General features: G+C 47.4%; 2 protein-coding genes across 7 annotated transcripts; both read right to left on the minus strand.

Moving 5' to 3' along the window:
- Nucleotides 1-81: 81 nt before the first annotated feature.
- ATAT1 (alpha tubulin acetyltransferase 1) lies at nt 82-13781 on the minus strand. 6 transcript variants are annotated; one of them, XM_058554886.1, is made up of 13 exons: nt 13658-13781; nt 13131-13191; nt 12925-13016; nt 12735-12795; nt 12501-12614; nt 12211-12312; nt 5858-5903; nt 5670-5738; nt 4080-4151; nt 3662-3905; nt 921-1000; nt 787-829; nt 82-434 (listed from the first exon to the last, which is right to left on the minus strand). In XM_058554886.1, the coding sequence occupies exons 1-13, from the start codon at nt 13762-13764 to the stop codon at nt 260-262; spliced, it is 1266 nt and encodes a 421-aa protein (XP_058410869.1). In that variant the 5' UTR covers nt 13765-13781; the 3' UTR covers nt 82-259. The 6 variants fall into 6 exon arrangements, with proteins under 6 accessions (XP_058410869.1, XP_058410871.1, XP_058410870.1 ...); XM_058554888.1 differs by lacking the exon at nt 13658-13781 and adding an exon at nt 13378-13646; XM_058554887.1 differs by lacking the exon at nt 5670-5738.
- A 487-nt stretch (nt 13782-14268) lies between these two features.
- MRPS18B (mitochondrial ribosomal protein S18B) lies at nt 14269-20231 on the minus strand. The gene is made up of 7 exons (XM_058554896.1): nt 20124-20231; nt 18845-18953; nt 18640-18737; nt 18444-18512; nt 16578-16644; nt 15437-15496; nt 14269-14849 (listed from the first exon to the last, which is right to left on the minus strand). The coding sequence occupies exons 1-7, from the start codon at nt 20199-20201 to the stop codon at nt 14554-14556; spliced, it is 777 nt and encodes a 258-aa protein (XP_058410879.1). The 5' UTR covers nt 20202-20231; the 3' UTR covers nt 14269-14553.
- Nucleotides 20232-20264: the final 33 nt, after the last annotated feature.

The raw sequence follows: 20264 nt of genomic DNA on the forward strand, positions 1-20264 counted from the left end.
GATGATGGGGCTGAACCCGGTGCAACAAGAGTGAGGGGTGGGATTGAAATTGAAATAAGGACAATCAAGTTTTTCAGTAGCTCTTGTGATAAAAAATAAATACTTTTATTGTTCTGGTTAAAAATAAGATAGAAATGATTTGGCGCTGGTAAGAAAGCCTGTTGAATGAATGAATGAATACATCCATTATGAGGGCCGGCTTTGGTTATCTCCTGTAGCGAGAGAAATAATACTTTGAAGGTATGAGAGGGGGCTGCCGTCACCAAGGCCTAGTGCTGCGACGTTCCTGCAAGTTTCGAATGAACCTTGCGTTGAACATGTCCCCACCCATTGTCCAGGACTGGGCTGGTGGGGCCTGGGCCTGTGGTGGAACTGTGTGCGTGGGTTCCTCCCCAGACCCATCCTGTGACAAGACGTGCTCCTCACTGGCAGACCTGGTAGGTGGGAGGGAGACGGAGACTGGGTTATAGGGGTACTAAAGTGGGAATTAAGATCATAGACTCTTCAAGGTCTGTCTGGCTTTTCTGTAGAGGCCACACTGTGGGATATGAGGCTGGAACCATTAGTGCTATGTCCAAATTTGAAACCCCTCAGAGAGTGCCAAAAGGAAGCACCAGAGTTGAACCTATGGGGAAAGAGGCTTGCAGGAAGTTAGGCAGAAGGATTTGTGGGAGGAGCTGATGTCCAGTTCAAAGAGTAACATTTAGGAGGAGGAAGTAGCTGAGAGTGTTGTTAGGAAAGGAGTCAGGTGGTGGGAGGCTGATAGGGGAGGGGCTCAGACCTCACCTATTCTCTGTTTCCTGTTCTCCCTGCTTCGATTCTTGGTTGCCTGTGGAAATACCAAGCATGTGATAGGAAAGCTGGAGTAGGTAGTATATATGGCCTACTTGATTTGAGGATAAGGAGGGATGAATACTTACCTGTGTTGGGGAATGAAGAATTCAACCCCCCATGGCGGCTGTAGCAGCAGCTTTGGGCTACCAGCCCTGGGGGACTCCCCCTGTAGAAGAAATGGGAGATGATGGGGAGGAGGCTACAGGATGAAAGATGAGTGGGTATGGAGGGATCAGAGGAGATGAATAAAAGGAATAGCAAAGGAACAAAGAGGAGGGGGTAATTATTCCTAAGGGAGTTTAATCTAAGCTGTGCCCCAGAAAAGTGGAGGGAGCTCATTTTATACCCCAGGATTTTCTGGAGCAGTCCTGATTTGTTGCTTTATTATTTCTAGTTGAGGTAATGTGTTAAAAGTAAGGCTAAATGTGATCCAAATCATGTCATAAAAACAGACTCACATGTAGGCAAAAAAGAATTTGTTGGACCAGGTGCCCTGATGTTTGGTTTGGAAAACATGGTTACCTTAATTATAGGATACCTCAGGCCAAAGGCAAATAGGGAGTGGCAAGGCCGTATTTAGGAGGAAAAGGAAGGGAGCCTTTGGAGGATAGGTAACTGTCTGTGTTAGACTCTCAACCCAGTAAGGGATTGTCTTGAGAGAGATCCAAGGGTTTAGTGGGAGAGAGGGCAGGAAATCAGAGTGGGAAGAGGAATCCAGGGAAGAGTTGGGAGGCAGTTAATAAGTGGATCCCAGAGAGGATGGTAAATCTTGACATCTCAGCAACCGCTGGCCTGGGGTGAGGGGTAGAAGTCACTGGGGAGAGCTGGAGGTTTCTGGAGGGAATGGGGGAGTAGCTATAGAAGCCTACACAAAGGGATCCAGCGACTACATGAGAGGAGACAGAATCCGCAGGAGATCTACCAATGAAAATGGGGATGGGCAGACACCAGATCCTGCAAGGGGAGCTCAGAGACTCCTTGATGGAAGATCTACAGATCTCAGAGGAAGATGAGGGGGACAGAAGTCCTGAGATCCCAGGAAAATAAGGGGTGACGCACAAATGAGGCTGAGACCTTAAGGTTTTTTTGGTGTTTTTTTCATTGAAAATGTCCATTTAAAAAACACAAAAGAATTCACACTTTATTCAGACAACACTGAGAGGGAGAAGAAAAAGGAGTGAGTTGGGAGAGAGGGAGATCCTGCTCCCAAGGATTTGGGGGAACACAGTAGGCAGTGGGGGTACCTGATCTACCACATATTCAGAGGGTAGCGAGGGAAAGGGTTTGTTCTATACCCTGGGTATGGAGCAGGGAAGAAGGTTCTTGCTATGGAGGAAAGAAGAAAGGAAGGCCAGAGGAAGAGTTCCCCCATCTTCTCAAGACAATCTCACAAGACAGGAAATTATCAGCATCTAGCTACTGGGGAGGGATGGATGTGAGAGGGGATTCTAGGAGCTAATAGATCCTTGAGACTCAGGCTTATCTTCTGAAACAAGGCTAAGAGTGATCCCAGGGTCCTTGCTGGGATCTACTGCCAAGAAACCAACTCCTTCATAGAATCTGGATCTGGGGGAGGTGGTGGTGTCTCTAGAAGTGTGGCAAGTCTTTAGAGCCCCAAAGCAGACATTGGCTTGGAGGTTCCTCGATACATACACATACACAAAACGTGGAAATTAAGAGTTTGGCAATGTTGAGTGGATCTCTTTGGGGAGCTGGTAAGTCCCTGTCCTACTTAATTGGACTGCTCTGAAGCAGAGCTCATTGGTTGGCATCAGCAGGCTGAAAGGGTAAGTGTGGTAGGCAGCACAAAACAGTTATTAGAGCCACCAGCAGACACTGTAGAGGGAATATGTGAATTATTCCATAGACAAGACTTAAAAGGTTTCCCTGGCAGAGGAGGTCCTTGGACCTTCCACAGTGTTCTAGAATCTGACAGCAAGCAAGAGTGTGCTTCTCTGGATAATTAGTATGAGCCACCCAACCAAGGGGTCTGGCAGCGAATCGGGCTGTCTATTGGGAGAGTGTTCAGAGCCCAAGTTAGGAGAGAAGGGGTGTTTTCTATGGTAAGAAAAACTACAAAGTATTAGGTCATCTGGGACCCTGACAACCCAGCTGTCCAGGAAAGGGGAAGAGGGAATCCTGTGGATTCTGTCAGGTTCCATGAGATCCTGGGGGATGCAATGGAAGAGTGGGTCTGGGGTTTTCAGGGAAAGGGGTCTCTGCCCACCCCAGGTCTCCCAGGGAGGGGAGGGGGTTAGCTGTCTGTCAGTATCGACTCTCATCAGAGCGGGGAAGGGAGCTGTGGAAGGATGTTATGGACAGGAGGAAGGGAGAGGGAAAATGGGGAAGAGAGAAAAACAGAGAAGTCAGAGGTGAAGAAAAAGCTAGGGAGAGAAATAAAGGAGATGCCCACTCTGCTTGCTGGGATGGGCTCCTGCCACACAGGCCCTGACCTGGGGTCAGTGGCTCCCTAAACTGTCAGAGATACTGCCCCTTCCCAGCAAGTATTAAAGCAAGATTTCCCCAATCTTAGAGGCTCAGTCTCCCCCCAACAAATGGATCTGTGTTCTTCTTACCCTTCCTCCCAACTCTCACTTTAACTAGAGTCCCTAGACTCCATATAAAGTCCTGTTCAGCTCCTTCACTGTAATTTATTTCTAGACCACTCCCACAAATATTTTCCAATATATTCTTCTTGAAAGGTTTCAGGACTTTCCAATCCACTTATCCTATCGCTTCATGTCTCTGATGGATTCAAGCTGCCCTCTGCCATTTCTAACACCCTCTCTGACAGTCCTGAGGCTCCCTAACCCTCCAACTCTATTACCTGGTGCGGCGACGTTGGGCTGGGCTGCCCCCAGGGTCAGTAGCCAGCAGAAGGCGGGCGGTAGGGTGTGGGGGACAGAGGCGCAGGGAACGCAGCAGCTCCTGCTCTGGCACAAAGGGGCGGAGGGGGCCCCGTTCTGGCGAGTTTCCCAGGCTGCTGGAGCGGGGGGGTGGGTGGGCTGGAGGTGTAGCACGACGAGGGGCCCTGTTTAGGGGCCAAGGAGGCTCCACAGCTACTTTCAGAACTGGAGAGAGGGAGAATAAAGAACAAGAGAGAGAAAGAAGAAAAAGGAGAAGGAAGGAGGAGAGTCATGACAGCAAAGATTAGGGTCGAAAAAAGGAACCAGAGCCTGTAGAGAGAACTAATCCTTCCCCTGGGTTCAGGTCCCCCAGGCCCAGACACCCTACCCCAGTCTTACATTCTCGGTCACTAGAGGAGTATGGCTTAATGTCTCCCTCTGCTCTCTTGGGCGGCAGCTTCCTTGCTGGAGCTGGCAGTGGAGAGGACACAGGCAAGGTAAGCATTAGGAGACATACTTTGTACCCCTCCTCCCAGCCACTCCCCCCACGACCCCAAACCTCTGCTCCCTGACACCACACTTCCTCCCGGAGAAGGAGAGTTCAGCTCCATCGCAGAAGCAGCTCTGTGGCAATGCCATCACAACAAAAGGGAGTTCAGGGGGAATGCTGGAGCACTTTTAAGGAGAGCCAGAAGGAGTAGGCCAAATGCAGAGTTAGGGGGAAAAGATCCAGGGTGAGGCTCTGGGGCCTGGGAGATGCAGGAGAAGGGTGGCCAAAGGAGGTGAGCTCTTACTGTCAGTGGGTGCTGTCAGGCCCCCCTGGGATTCGGGGGCAGTGGAATGGTCCCAGCCGGGCCAACGAGGACCCCAGGTCCCTCTAGATGAGACGGACAAAGCCCTTGGTTAATCAGGAATTACTGTGGAGAGGTTGGGGTGGGGCAGAACCTCTCCTTTTGGTGCAAAGTTGGGAAGAGATTTTTTTATTAGGAAAAAAAAAAAAGGATGAAGAGAAAACATAGACATCTGAAAAGGAGTTACCAGAGTAAATGGGAGGCTAACATATTGTCCAAAGTTCTGCCTCCTGTCTCCTGACTTCTCTACCTGCTCCCTCCCTTTCCCTCTCAAGAGGTTCTCCATCATATGTGGCAGATGAGACTTCTCAGCGAATCCACTTAAGCTTTATCCACGGTCCCCTCCCCTGTGGACCTGAGACCTCACCATCCTTGTTGGCTCTCACTCCCTCTCACAGCTTGTAAGTCAGCAGGAGACAGATGGGGGAAGCCTTGGAAACCAAAGCGAGTCATGGATATGAATTGCCTCCCAGTGCCTGACACTGGTTGAAGCTACTGACTGGTAACAGACTGTTCTTTGGGTGGTGGCTAGGGAGGAGATGAGAGCTAGCCACAAAGCCAGCTCAGGAAGGGGGCCCTCCTGAGCAAGTATGTACTACACACCCAGCAGAAGGCTGTGCTTCCTCACCTTTGGGAGGCAGTGAGGAAGAGGAAGGAGTGGGCTTAGACTCCTGGGAGGGGGTGTGTATGAGGATGGAATGGGAAACCTGGGCAGTGTTTCAGTACCTCCGAGGTTTGGTTTCTCCAGATCAATTTCATTATTTGATTGGAAATGTTATAAATTCTGAGCATTACCTTCTAAAACTAATAAACTTTGAGCCTTTCATGTTGCTACTCTATGAGTGGAAACGGAAGGGGTGACTCTCCCTCACTGGCTGACAGAAACCTGAGCAGTCTATAAAGGAATGAGACTCTGTCGTCAAACAGGCTCCCAATGAGCTTGCTTAGTTAAAAGTCCTGACAAGGAGGAAATGCACTGAGGTCCCACAAGGGAAAGGCAAAAAGGTAATGACTGCTGGAGACTTGGGTTGCGTTAGAATTCTCCCAAACTGCCCACAGATCACACTGTGCTCTCTGTGACCTCCAGAGTAACTAGCCGTCACGGCACTACAGTTCCGCCCATTCAATGCAGCTTTACCAGCGGGCAGAGGATCGACTGCAGCAGCACGGGAGTGTCGAGTTGCCCTCAGAGAGGGAGCAGGGGGCCCTGTGAGGAAGGAAGTGGTGGTGCCCCTCAGTGAATGGGGCGGTGGGACCAAGAATCCACCTCTTTCCTTCCCCTTACCCCAGCTACTTGACCAACACACACAAGGTGAGAAGACTTACGATGCTGATGGGCAAAGAAGCCTTCGAAGATCACAAAGTTGTTCACCTATAAGACGAAACAAGCGAAATATAGTCCATTCAGCCACTCAGAACATACTTGGGTACAGAACCTGTGTTAGAAAAACCACAGTGGGAGGAACAAAAGCCAGCCTTCCTGTCTTTGTCAACAGACTCAGTCAAAAACTCAGACCCTGATAAGCTGATCCTAAAGTTGATTACAGAACTGCAAAAGACCTCGAAGAGCCAAAACAATCTTGAAAAAGAACAAAATTGGAGGATTCACACTTCCTGATTTCAAAACTTTCTACAAAGCTACGGTAATCAAAACGATGTGACAGAGGCATATGGATAGACATATAGACCAATGGAATGAATAGAGTCCCAAAATAAACCCATGTATCTATGGTCAACTGATTTTCAACAAGGGTGCCAGGACCATTCAATGGGGAAAGAATAGTGTCTTCAACAAATGGTGCTTGGACAACTCAATATCCACATGCAAGATAATGAATTTGGACCTCTACCTCACACCATAGGCAAAAAATAACTAAAAATGGATCAAAGACCTAAATGTAAGAGCTAAAACTATGAAACTCTTAGAAGGAATATAGGGGAAAATCTTTATGACCTTGGGTTAGGCTATGGTTTCTTAAATATGACACCAAAAGCACGAGCAAAGAGAAAAAAAATAGATAAATGGGACTTCTATCAAAAGTAAAAACTTTTGTGCTTCAAAAGACACTATCGAGAAAATGAAAAGACAACCCACAGAATAGGAGAAAATATTTGCAAATCATATCTGATAAGCGTGTTGTATCTAGAATATATAAAGGACTCTTACAACTCAAGAACAAAGAACACAATTAAAAATGGGCATAGGACTTGAATAAACATTTCTCCAAAGAAGGTATACAAGTGGCCAACAGACATTTGAAAAGATGCTTAATTTAACATCATTAGTCATTAGGGAGACGCAAATCAAAACCACAAGGAGATACCACTTCACACCCACTATGATGGGTATAACAAAAAAGAAAAATAACAAATGTTGGTGAAGATGCTGAGAAATTGGAATCCTTATATTGTTGGTAGAGACATAAAATGTTGCAGTCATTGTGAAAAAACAGCTTCTCAGTTTCTCAAAAAGTTAGACATAGAATTACCATGTGACCCAGCAATTCTACTCTTAGGTATATACCCAAGAGAACTGGAAATATATGTGCAAACAAAATCTTGTACACCAATGTTCATAGCAGTGTTATTCACAATAGCCAAAAAGTGGAAACAACCAAATGTCAATCATTGGTAAGTGGATAAACATAAATGTGGTATATCTATATGATGGAATACTATTCAGCCATAAAAAGGAATCAAGTAGTGATACATGCTACAACAGGAATGAACCCCCTGAACATTTTGAAAGTGAAAGCCAAACACAAAGGCCACATATTTTATGATCCCATTTATATAAAATGTCCAGAATAAGCATATCCATAGAGAGTAGATTTGTAGGTGACAGAGGCTAGAGGAAGGGGAATAAGGAGTGGCTGCTTAATGAGTATTGGGTTTCTTTCTGGGTGATAGAAATGGTCTGTAATTAGACTTGGTGATAATTGCACAACATTGTGAATATACTAAATAGCACTGAATTGTGTATTTCAAATAGTTAAAATAGTGAATTTTATCTCAAAAACAAAAAACCCAGTCCCTACTTTTAAGTTCTCCCAGGGCCCAGGCTCATGGAGACATGGTGCACAAAACATCAGGGAAGATAAGGCTCCAAAACTGTCAAAACAAAAACTTCAAAACAAAACACACGAACAAGGCCAAATGGTTCAAGTATACAAATACTGAGAAAAACTTAAGATTTAAGTAGGGTTCAAATGGGTGGGGCTAGTCAAAGAAGACACGCTGAAGGACAGGCTGTCACTTTGATAACTAGTAATGGATAATTTTAGAGTGATTTCATTATATCATCACATTCAATTTGGCCATCACAACAGTCTTTGGAGTCACTACAGTCATGTGTTGCTTAACGACAGGGATACATTCTGAGAAATGCGTTGTGAGGCAATTTTGTCATTGTACAAACATCATAGAGTGTACTTACACAAATTGAGATGGTATAGCCTACTACACACCTAGACTATATGGTACTAATCTTATGGAACCACCATCATATATCCGGTGTGTCGCTGACTGAAACATTGTTATGGGACGCATGATTGTAATGTATTTTTTATTTGTTTATTTATTTATTTATTTTTGTGAGGAAGATCAGCCCTGAGCTAACATCCACGCCAATCCTCCTCTTTTTGCTGAGGAAGACTGACCTTGGGCTAACATCCGTGCCCATCTTCCGCAACTTTATATGGGACGCCACCACAGCATGGCTTGACAAGTGGTGCATCGGTGCACGCCCGGGATCCGAACCCGGGCCGCCAGCAGCAGAGCATGAGCACTTAACTGCTACGCCACGAGGCCGGCCCCTTATAATTTTTTTTTTTGTGTGAGGAAGATCAGCCCTGAGCTAACATCCATGCCAATCCTCCTGTTTTTTTTGCTGAGGAAGACTGGCCCCAGGCTGACATCTGTGCCCATCTTCCTCCACTTTACATGGGATGCCGCCACAGCATGGCCTGACAAGCAATGCATCAGTGCGCGCCCGGGATCCGAACCCGGGCCGCCAGCAGCGGAGCGCGCGCACTTAACAGGTAGGTACACCATGGGGCCAGCCCCGCATGACTGTATTTTAAAGAAGAGTAAAAAAAACTTTGCGACATGACTTGCCCAAACTCAAGTAGCTACAAGTGGCAGAGCTGGGCCTCAAGCCCCTGACTCCTGATTCTAGCTGCAGTGTTTAAGCCAGGAATACGGTGTAGTTATTAAGAGTGTGCTATGGGGAACCAGCCTGGTGGCATAGTGGTTAAGTTCAGCACACTCCACTTCAGCGGCTGGGGTTCACAGGTTCGGATCCCGGGCGTGGACCTACACCACTCACCAAGCCATGCTGTGGCGGCATCCCACATACAAAATAGAGGAAGATGGGCACAGATGTTAGCTCAGGGCCAATCTTCCTCAAGCAATAAAAGAGGAGAACTGGCAATGGATGTTAGCTCAGGGCTAATCTTTCTGACCACAAAAAAAAAAAGAGTGGCCTATGGATTCAAATTCATACTCCACCACTTATTAGCTGTGTGAAGTTGGTCAAGTCACTAATCTGTATAAACCCAAAACGAGGTCAATAATAGCACCTACCTCAAAGAGATGTACAAGGATCAACTGAGAGGATGCATGTAGATAGCACACAGAGCTCATGAAACGCTGTCATTGTTTACACTCTATGCGGCTCCGGTCTTACATGTCACCTGGGTAATGCATTTGATGTCAAATACTGTGCTCCTTCCACTGCTCTCTGCTGCCTCTTAATGGAGAACTGTACAGTGGGAGGACATTCTAAGTAGACCCTGCCTATCTCCTGTCTTGATCCTGCTGTAATGTCTACCAGCCCACCCTCATCCTCCCTCAACAAGCACATGCCCAGCACTTCAGCCACACAAAACTGCTTGCAGTGCCCTGAAAGGTAGTTTAATACCTCTCTGCCTTTGCTCATGCTGGTTCCTCTACATGAAAAGCACTTTAGCCCACCCACTTCTCTCTCCTGATAAACACTCACCTTTCAAGAATAAACATAAGTCAAGCCTTTCTTTACTCAACCCAGACCTCAAGGTAGTGCTCACCACATCCTTATGCCTCCTCTGTAAGCACGTCAATCAAGTCATGTTACAGTGGATTAACTGTCCGTGCTCCTATCCAAGCTAACTTGTCAATCAAATCCCAACCCCTCCCACCCACTGAACGACACTGCTACAGCAATTCTCCCCACTTTCTCTGACATCATCAAAATTTCTCTCTACTGAATCATTCTTATGTTTTTAGTTCCTCCAACTGAAAACAATCAACCCTCTCTTGATCCACTTCCCTCTCTAGCTCTTGCTCTATTTCTCTGTTCCTCTTAAAGCAGCATTTATAAGATGGCCTATTCTTTTTTTGTGTGGGTGAGGAAGATTAGCTCTGAGCTAACATCTGATGCTGATCCTCCTCTTTTTGGTGAGGAAGAATGGCCCTGGGCTAACATCTGTGCCCATCTTCCTCTACTTTTATATGGGATGCTGCCACAGCATGGCTTGACAAGCGGTGTGTCGGTCTGTGCCTGGGATCTGAACCTGCAAACCCTGGGCCACCCAAGTGGGGCATGCGAACTTAACTGCTGCACCACCGGGCAGGCCCCAAGACTGGCCTATTCTTGCTGTTTCCAGCTCCTAGCTTCTCAATCTCCTAAACCCACTCCATCCAGGCTTCTACCCACCACTGCACCAAAACTGCTCGGCAAGATCATGAGTGGCCTCAGGCAGCTAAATCCAACAGTCACTTCTCAGACCTCTTCTTACTTCACTGATCAGCAGCATTTGACTCAGTATGCTATTCCTCCCTCCTAGAGACACTTTCTTCATTGGCCTTCCAAGTCACCTTTCTTGTAAGTTTTCTACTTCACTAGTCACTCCTTGGTCCCCGCATTTGCTCGTTCTTCTCCTCCCTTAAAAGAGTGCCCAAGGGCTCAAGTCCTTGGACCACTTCTCTCTCTGTACTCACTCCTTGGTGATCTCATCCTGTTTTACTGCTGTCAATACCCTGTGTATGCTGAAAACTCTCTATCCTGAACCTCACAAGTACCCAACTGTCTACTCAGCCTGGACTCATCACAGAAATCTCCAATTAGCATATTCAAAATGGACTCCTACTATTGCCCCCAAAGCTACTCCACCTACCATCTCAGTTAATGCAACTCCATCCTTCCAGCTGCTCAGGCCAACAACTTTGGGATCATTCTTAACTCTTTCCCTCTTTTTCTCCACATACAATCTATCAAGAAATCGTATTTGCTTTAACTTCAAAACATTTAAAATTTGACCACTCCTTACCATCTCTACTGCTACCATCCTGGTCTGAGCCACCATCATTTTGCATCAGCATTGTTGCCTTCTAACTAGTCTACTTGCTTCTACCCTTGCTCTCCTACTACCTGTTCTTAACAGACAAAGTGGTCGTTAAAAGTTAAGTCAGATCATATCATCCCTCTGCTCAGATCCCTAGGACGGTGCTCCTTTTTCCACTTAGAGTAAAAACCAAAGTCTCTGCAATAGCCTATAAGGCTCAAAATGTCCTTCCTCCCCCATTACGGCTCCGATCTCATCTACCACACCTCCCGCTCCCCCACTCACGTTGCTCTAGCCACACCAGCCAATTCACTCACTCTTCCAGGCACACTCCTGCCTCATGGCCTTTGCACTAGCCATTCCCTCTGCCTGGCATGCTCTCCCTCCAGATATTAGTTGGCTCTTATTCACACCACCTTCAAGTTATTGCTCAAATGACACTTTCTCAGTGAGGCCTTCCCTGCTTATCCCATTTAAACTTGCAATCCACAAACTCCTATCCCCACCATGGCACTCCCAAGTCCTCTCATGGGCTCTAATTTTTCCAGAGCACTTATCATCAACCATAGTACATACTTGTTTATGTTTGTCTGTCTCCCCAACTAGGATATAAGCTCTATAAGGGCAGAGACTTTGATCTGTTTTGTTAAGTGAAGTGCCCAGAACAGTCCCAAGTGCTCAATAAGCATTTGTTGAATGAATGGATAGCATTAGTAACGTTATATTGCATTTACTTATAAACAAACCACCTTCCCCATATTAGACCAAAGCTCCCTGAGGACAGGAAATGTATTTTATTCTAGGCCCTTAATAAATGTTAACTGACTAAGCACTAGCCTGTGTGAAAACAAGGAAGTAAAAATGAGCTGGCTATGTGTGGCGCACAAACATATTAGGTGTATAGAACAGCCCATGATGAAGAATGAAAACAGATAAGAGTTGCGGGATGATGGGGCCGGCCCTGTGGCTTAGCGGTTAAGTGCGTGCACTCCGCTGCTGGCGGGCCGGGTTCGGATCCCAGGCGCGCAGCGACGCACCGCTTCTCCGGCCATGCTGAGGCCGCATCCCACATACAGCAACTAGAAGGATGTGCAGCTATGACATACAACTATCTACTGGGGCTTTAAGGGGAAAAAACTCAATAAATAAAATCTTTAAAAAAAAAAAAAAAAGAGTTGCGGGATGAGAGATGATACCACCAAAAAAAAAAAATGAAAGAAAGAGCTTAGTTGTATAAAATGAATCCTATATAATGGAGAATAAGGAGCGCTTGAAAGGTGCCACTTCTTTGCCCCCAAATAATAAATAAATTCAGTGGGAATGCTCAGTGGGCATCTACCCTCTGAAACCTCTAACCTGTGGGACTGTGGTCTCCAGGTTGTAGTGTTTATTCAGGAACTTCAGCAGCTTCTGTGAGGGTCGGTCAATGGCCAGTTGGTGTGGTTCAACTCGCTCCTTCTGCAGGGAATAGGAGACTCAGGGTAGGAGGAGGAATGGGGAGAGCATGCCTAAGAAACCCAGGAGCTGGGAAGGGAACAGAAACATATGGGGGGCGGGAGGGTGGGAGACAGGGCCTCTGGAAGGGCTCAAGGCAAAGGGGCCTTTGATCTCCATTTTGGACAGACTAGTGAAGAGATAAGTGATACCTGCAACATATACTGGAAGAGTTCTCGCCCATGGCCATGGCGCTGAACTGACTCATGGATGTAAAAGTCCAGGATGCAAAGTGGTTCTACCTCATTGTGAGCCTCACGATCATCCTGAGGTAAAGAACAACAAATATCTTTTAGGACCCAGACATCGCTGCCACCTCCCAACCTCCAGCAATTTTGTTCTCAGGAGCCAAGGCATATGAACTCTCAGCTTCCAGTAACACTCACCAGTACAAAGAGTTTCTTATATCCAACTTTGAGGAACCCAATAATGGCTCCTTTTCCAGCCCTGTAGGATGGGAAAAATAATGAACAAGCTAGCAGCAGTTATCTGGAAGAGGCAGAGTCAAAAAAAGGAACAGGGGCTGTGGGAGGAAGGAATTAAGTACGAGACTTAAGAAGAGCGTTTGCCACTCACGGTCGAGCTGAAGTGTCTTTGAGCACGTACATAACATGGCGGTTACTCTGCATCCTCGATGCACTGGTGATGGGAGCAGGAAGATGCTGGGCCTGCAGGAATGTGAAGACAGACTTTCTGCAAGTCTCTTCCAAAGGACTCAGGCCTCCCTTTTCTACTGTCCCCAGAGAAGCCTCTCTTTACTCCATCTGAAGACTCCCCAGTACCTTGGCAGAAGCCTTGCCCAATTCATCTACAATGGTCATAATTTGCTGCTGCAGATCAACACTATAGAAAGGAAGCAGATAAAGAGTCAAATTCGCACTGAATTAGAGGGTTCTGGGCAATCACTCCCTGGGAACCTGGGCCACAACCCCAACCCAGGTTTAGCGCTTAAGACTCTCTGACTTTACTTTGGAGTCTTCCACTCTGATTTTCCAACCCACCCCTCTGGAACCCAAACTTTTGCCACACCTCCTTTCAATGTGGTACATTCCCTCCTCCCTTAAGGTTATTGTGGGGAAGCTGGGTCAACCACATCCTTTGGTTGGGACCACATATTGGGCCACGGGATGAAAGGTCACAGATCCAAGCGCCGATCAACCCACTAAGTCTAGGGTCAAAGGTCACCAAAAGGGCGAGCCAGGACATCAAAAGGAGCAGCCACTAGTCAGTGAGAAGGGGGCGTGGTGCCTGGACCAGGTTTCGAGAGGAACCGGGAGAGAAGGGCCAAGGGGTGGGTTTGAGATGTCACCGGGCCGGCGTTGTGGTTCCGGGTCGGCGGGCCGGGGGCCGCAGGTGCTGGTCCAGCACCGTGATCCGCTCCGGGAGCAGCGCGTCCACATCGAACGGGAACTCCATGGCCCATTGTGCGAGGCCGGACCCGCCCCACGCGACGTCACTTCCGCCCCTCCCTCGCCACCCCGCCCTGCGGAGTCTTTAGTTCCTGGCGCGCCCCGAGGGGCCCAGGACCCGCCCCTAGGGGGCCGCCTGCCCTTGCCACCCGCCGGCGTCCTGGCAGCCGACCCCGGAGACCCCGTTCTTCTCACCAGCCCAGCTGTCCCTTAGCAACGCCATTCTCCCCACCCCCGCCTCCCACGGCAGTGGATGCCATAGCAACGCATTTTTCCTAGGCCTAGTGTCTCCTTCTCCAGCCCTTCAGCCCCTCAGTGAACAGCTGGGTATGGTGGAAACACTGCTTCGGGCACAGAGGGCCACAAAGGTGATCATGACCGAATAGCACAACTGCCCATCCCAGGTGGCTTCTGGTCCCAAGAGTCACTGGCAGGGCTGGCTCAAGCCTGACCATTCCTTTCCCCACAGCAGCACCCATTGCCCCGACAGGAAACTGAAACTCAACCCAGAGACAGGAGATACAGCTTTATTGTGGAAAAGCAGAGACGGCACACAAAAGAATGTTTAGCCCATCTATTTACAATATACAAGGGTTTGGGTTTCTCATGCACATCTGTACTGCCCTCCCTCAGCCTCAGATGCATTCATCCCCTTCAACAAGAATCATTCCCTTTCTCTGGCCCCGGGCCTGCCATTGGCCACAAAATAGACACAACTCTTCAGAGTGAAATCTCATCATGTAATTCCTAGGCACTATATCCTAATCCCTCAGACTCCCTTCCCAGCCTACAGCTCCTATAGAGCACTCTGGGGGCCCGCCTGCTCAGTGGAGGAGGCTTCAGCTGGGGTTGTGAGGGGCACCTCGGGCATTGACTCAGGTGGCGGGCCACTCTCTTCTCGGAGATGGCCCTGATAGAGCCGGCGAAGGCGGGACAGCTCTCTCTCTGGTGGCTGTTTCCAGCTGTACCATGGGTACCAGGGGTCACCTGAAATCAGGGTGGGGGCTGGTGGAGTAGCACTCACAGCTCCATGAGAGGTACTGAAGTCAAGGTCCCGGGGTTCAACCAGAGGAATGTGGTATTTGAGGAGACCTAGGGTATTTAAAAAAAGAGAGAAAGCAAGGAGGGGTAGTTCAGATTAAGATAGACAGTAAGGAAAATGACTTATAAAGGGAGGGAGGGACCAGTTGAGCCACTGTGTACATTTATGCATGTTGTACACTACACAAAGGCAACTGGCCAAGGAGGCAAGTGTGGGCTGACATACTGCCTGGACTCTTGCTTGCCAAGCTGTGCAGCCCTGCACCAGGACTATGAAGCTGCATCTGCCCTAGTGGAGGGCACCTTTTTCTAATTTGTGCAAAGGTGTCATGGAGCCCAGGGCCAGAAATTTATACAAAGATCATCATCCTATGATCTGGCTATGGCATTGGGACCAATAGTTATAAAATAAGAGGGAGGAGAAAGGAAAGAAGAGAACAAGGGGACAAGGCAATGACAAGGTAAGAGACTCAGGAGAGGGAACAAAGGACAGTGAAGTGATGCAAGAACAGATTCTTGGGAAGAACATGTTGGGTGTTACCTTCTCAGACAGGTAAGAGCATTTATATCCACCCTCCAGCCCTAAGTCGCATTCTCCATGCCTATCAAAACTGCCCCGTGCCCCTTCTCATGCTCACCATGATCCCTGGCTTTCTGGATGGCCTGGGTCAACATCTTGTGCTGCTTCATACAGACCCCTATAGGAAGAAAAAAGGTGATTCGGTGCTCCTTCTATAAGGCACAGTAAATAAAGAACACAAGTGTTTCTACATGGTGACAGAACACTGGATTTGGAAGACCTGGCTCTACCTAATGACTCCATTCTCCTGACCCCTCCATGGGCCTCAGTTTCTCTATCTTCCCAATGGAAGAATCCTCTCTCTCTCTCTGAGAGCTGGGATGAAGACTTAGGAGGGTCTAGCCACTATAGAGAAGCCATTTAATGGTAAAGACTCCAAGACAGGGAGCAGAACATAATTCAAAGGGCAAGTGTGGTTAATTAAAGAGTTGAGTCAGAAAACCCACAGAAAAAGATTCAATAAAGGAAGACAGGATTTCAGATCTGGGGAAGGCGATCTGAGAGAGCAGCAAAATAGTCCCTTCAGCCTTCTACAGCCTGACTATAAAACTCCCTAACAAACTGAACTCCACTGATCATGCTGCCATCCCCCAAACAGTGGATTCAGATTATCCTTTGCAAATTTATCTTGCTTCAGAGCAGAGGTTGGCAAAATTTTTCTGTGTAGGGCCATATATTTTAGGCTCTGCAGGTCCTACAGTCAGTCTCAGCTACTCAACTCTGCCATTGTAGCCTGGAGGCAGTCTAGACAATATGAAAACAAATGGACATGGGAGTGAGCTAGATCCTGCCTGTGGTCGTAGTTAAGGAATAGATATAATCTTGAATTGTTAAGATTACAATTCCAAATTTGGGAAATCTAATTGAATTGTCAGTGGTATAAAAGAACTCATGTGACAGTCAGTTTTTGAGAAAGCCTTTCGTAAAAGTGAAGAGATCCTATAGAAAGGAAATAATCACCACCATTTATGTTTTAAGAGCCTCAGTTAAACCGTTTGCTTACATTTGTACCTGCCTGTATCTTTTGTCCACATGTTACCATGTGAGTATCCCCATTAAGCCCAGAATTCCAAAAGGTTCAATCACACTTTTTATGCCGTAAGTAGGAGCCACCAAACAAATACCTGTTGTCTGAAGGAATAAATGAGAACTGCTCCAAGGAAAAGCTACTCTGGTGGTGACAGGGATCATGGGCTAACCTGTGTATGGAGCATGGAAGATGATGCCCGTGTGGGCACAGACAAACTGTTCCAAGAGCTTCACATTCTGTGGGGGAGAGTAGTGGAGAAACATGAGAGAGGGAGGGGAGAGCAGCAAGGCCTTTATAATTTTATTTATTTATTTATTTTTCCCCCCAAAGCCCCTAGGTAGTTGTATGTCATAGTTGTACATCCCTCCAGTTGCTGTATGTGGGACATAGCCTCAGTATGGCCAGAGAAGCGGTGCATCGGTGCGCGCCCGGGATCCGAACCCAGGCCGCCAGCAGCAGAGCGCGTGCACTTAACCGCCAAGCCACGGGGCCGGCCCAGCAAGGCCTTTAGAGACTGAAAGCGCACAATCCCTACACACCCACACGATGACCCTAACCCCTCTATGTCTCTCCAGATGCTACCCTCCTTTACCTCCCAGTTTTAGCCCCATCACTTGACTGAACACATTCTTGAAAACTCCAGCAAACTTTCCCCCTTTCCTGGCCTTTCACCCATTTCACATGTACACCCTACATTTTGTCACTGAGACTCACATAGAATTCTCTTCTGCAGGGGTTAGGATCTAAAATCAGCCCTTCTTGCAAAAAATTGGGGACAGTCAGCTGGCAATTCCTAAAATCACCCAGAAAATGTAATATATATTGTAATGTTCACGTATAAATGATTAATGCATATGATAACATGCTGTATGTAATATATGTATTTATTAGGATCAATTCTACAGTTGTAATTATGTAGAATGACTCTCAGCTACCAAGTTCATTACAGGAGGTGAGACCCAAGGAAAAAGCAGGTACACTTGTGGAGTAGAATGGCAGGCAGAATCATCTACACTATTCAAGTTGTAATCTTTTTCTCTCTCAGCTATGCAATTGATTATAAACTGTATTCAACTGGGTATAATCTCTTTTTATAACCAATCGTACAAAGTTGAAATCGAGAAGTTATCTACTGGACCTCTCTACAACCTGTGTCCCAAGGGGTCTGAGAGTAGTCAGACACCCCCATAGGCCGACTGACACATGCATGCCCTCCAACTTTCCTGATGACCAGACATTCAACTTCTGCTCTAACACCTTTACTACGTGCTCAGAAGAGCACTTTTCCCATTATCATTTTTATAAGGTTTTTGAATTCTTTAAGGAGCAAGTGCTGTCCTCACAATGAAGACTTTTTGGAAAAAACCCTAGACTCTATACCTTGCTTCATGTATCTGTCCCCAGCCCCAACTCTCAGGACACAACAAACATCAACATGACAAAGAAATAAAAGAAAACCTCAGGAAAAAACTAGCCCGATCTACTTGCTAATAATTGTGATGGATGTAAATGAACCTTTGGGCGTTGCTTTCCCATTAGAAATAGGCATTTTTCCTGCCTGCCAATTCAAACTGTAAATTCCATAGGTAAAGGATGAAGCTTTTTCTTTTTTTTTTTGAGGAAGATCAGCCCTGAGCTAACATCCATGCCAATCCTCTTCTTTTTGCTGAGGAAGACTGGCCCTGAGCTAACATCTGTGCTTATTTTCCTCTACTTTATATGGGATGCCACCACAGCATGGCCTGACAAGCAGTACCTCGGTGCGCACCTGGGATCCGAACCTAGCATCCACCAGCAGCGGGGCGCGCACACTTAACCGCTACGCCACCGGGCCGGCCCCGGGATGAAGCTTTTTAGTATAACCCACAGTAGGTGACAAAAGGATGGAGGGAAAGATTTTTTATATTGCCAGAAAGTCAGTACAAAATGGATTGTACAGGCACTAAGATACGAAGAAGAGTGGGCACCTATCGTAATCTCTTCAGCATTGAAAAGAGGCTCCAAATCCTTATCCTGCAGAAAAACGTCTCCTTACCCTAAAGTCGACGTGCAGCTTGTGATCCCGGCAGATAGGGCAGGGATTCCCAGCAACTTTATTTCCACGCTGTAGAGAGAAGAAACTGGCAGGTGAAGATGTTCAAAGCTCTGTCAGAAAAAGTGCTGCTGTCACTGTCACTATGGCCTCCACCTCTACACCCCATCCCATCCATGTGCCACCCCCAGAAACTTACAATGCATGTCTTTCGTGTCCGCTGTGGCGGTATTCCACCTTTGTGATTGCGGCGGTAGTCAGCCCAGACCGGGCGAGAACCATAGCGGTTCTGGTATTCTGAAATGAAAGACCACACAAGGAATTCCTGGGTGGAGGTGGAGAAGGCATCTTTGTCCATTTATTTCAGACCCCATGTGACTCCCCCCTTCCCCATTTAGAGGTACCTTCTGAGTCCAGATATTTCCAGGGTTCATTCTGGTAAGGGGAAATGGGAACCGGGGACACAGAATCTTCCTCACGGGGGGCTTCGGTGCAAAGAGTCTGGCGGAGAACCTACAAAAAGAGTGCGAAAAATAGAATAAGTTCAAGGAAGGCACTTGATTGTTTTGCTGCCTAAACCTTGGGGAAAAGGGGAATGCACGCCCATTGTGTTAATGGAACACAGCAGGAATATACATGGAAGGTAGCATTTTTGTTAGTGTTAAATTGACATCATCAAGGACCACTCTCCCTATCTGGATCCTGAAAAAGAAGCTAATGTTAAGGGCTAACTAGGATAACTGACTGGGAGACAACCTTATTTGAGAAGACAATTGAAAAACCTGACACATGTAAGGTATTCATGTTTTGGGGGATGAACTGAGTCTAGTGGAGCAAAAGGGAGAATGCCTAGCTTCTTGGAGGTAAGATGTGTGGCAGGGAGGGGATACAGAGGCCGGGTGTCTTCAACTCAATTCAAACCCGAATCACTGAGTTGCCCAGCCTTATAAAAAATAGGTCAACATTCCACAGAGCAGAACAAACTTGAGTCCTAACGCCAGCTTTAAAGCTACCAGGCCTGTTATTAACTCCGTGGTGACCCCTGTCACCACTCTTCAGTCCACTTTGGGAGTGGCAGTGGGCAAGCCTTCCTTTCTCACCCTGCCCCACCAAGAACCTGCCCTGTCCTACCAAGAACCTCCAGGGTGGTGAGTACGTGAGACTGGAGGGAAACCTCAATCCAAAGGACTGAGTTAAGCTCTCATGGATACTCTGATAAGAGAGTGACTTAGTGAGATAAAGAGAGCTAAGAAACTGGTCCCCAGGTCGTGAGAATGTATCCTGGTTTTATTCGGAGATAGCAGGGCTGGTAGAAGTTCGTGTCCCTCAACCCAAGGACACTCCAGGACATCACAGGTTTAGACACCAACTGCACGTTTAAGAGCTGGTTGTGCATGACCAACGGGTCCATATTTTCACCTAGTTATTCAGCCGAGATGGTAACTTGGGAAGAAGATGACATCTAACCCTGGCTCTTTACCCTCGGCTCGGGATTAGAAAATGCGCGCAGCATCGAGGAGGGTGAGAGAAAGGGAGAGAGTGGTGGAAGCAAAGTGTTGCCTAGACAGCCGAGGCCCAAGCACTGGGGAAGGTCTCCACTCCTGGATTCCCAGCAGTGGAGCGATAACCTAGAGAAGATAATAACTAAGTTGGGGTTGTACAAAGCGTGCTCCAAGGAGTTACCTGAACTCCGTAGGCGCCTCTGAAGGGCGAAAGGCTAGGGACGCGCCTCAGGAGCGTATTCAATATGGAGGCCGCCATCTTGACGTACTCCCAAAGCAGGAATGGCCCGAAGGGCGACTGCGCATGCTCCAGGAAACTGAC

The sequence above is a fragment of the Diceros bicornis genome, chromosome 14 (genome assembly GCF_020826845.1).
Source record: "Diceros bicornis minor isolate mBicDic1 chromosome 14, mDicBic1.mat.cur, whole genome shotgun sequence".
NCBI lineage: Eukaryota > Metazoa > Chordata > Mammalia > Perissodactyla > Rhinocerotidae > Diceros > Diceros bicornis.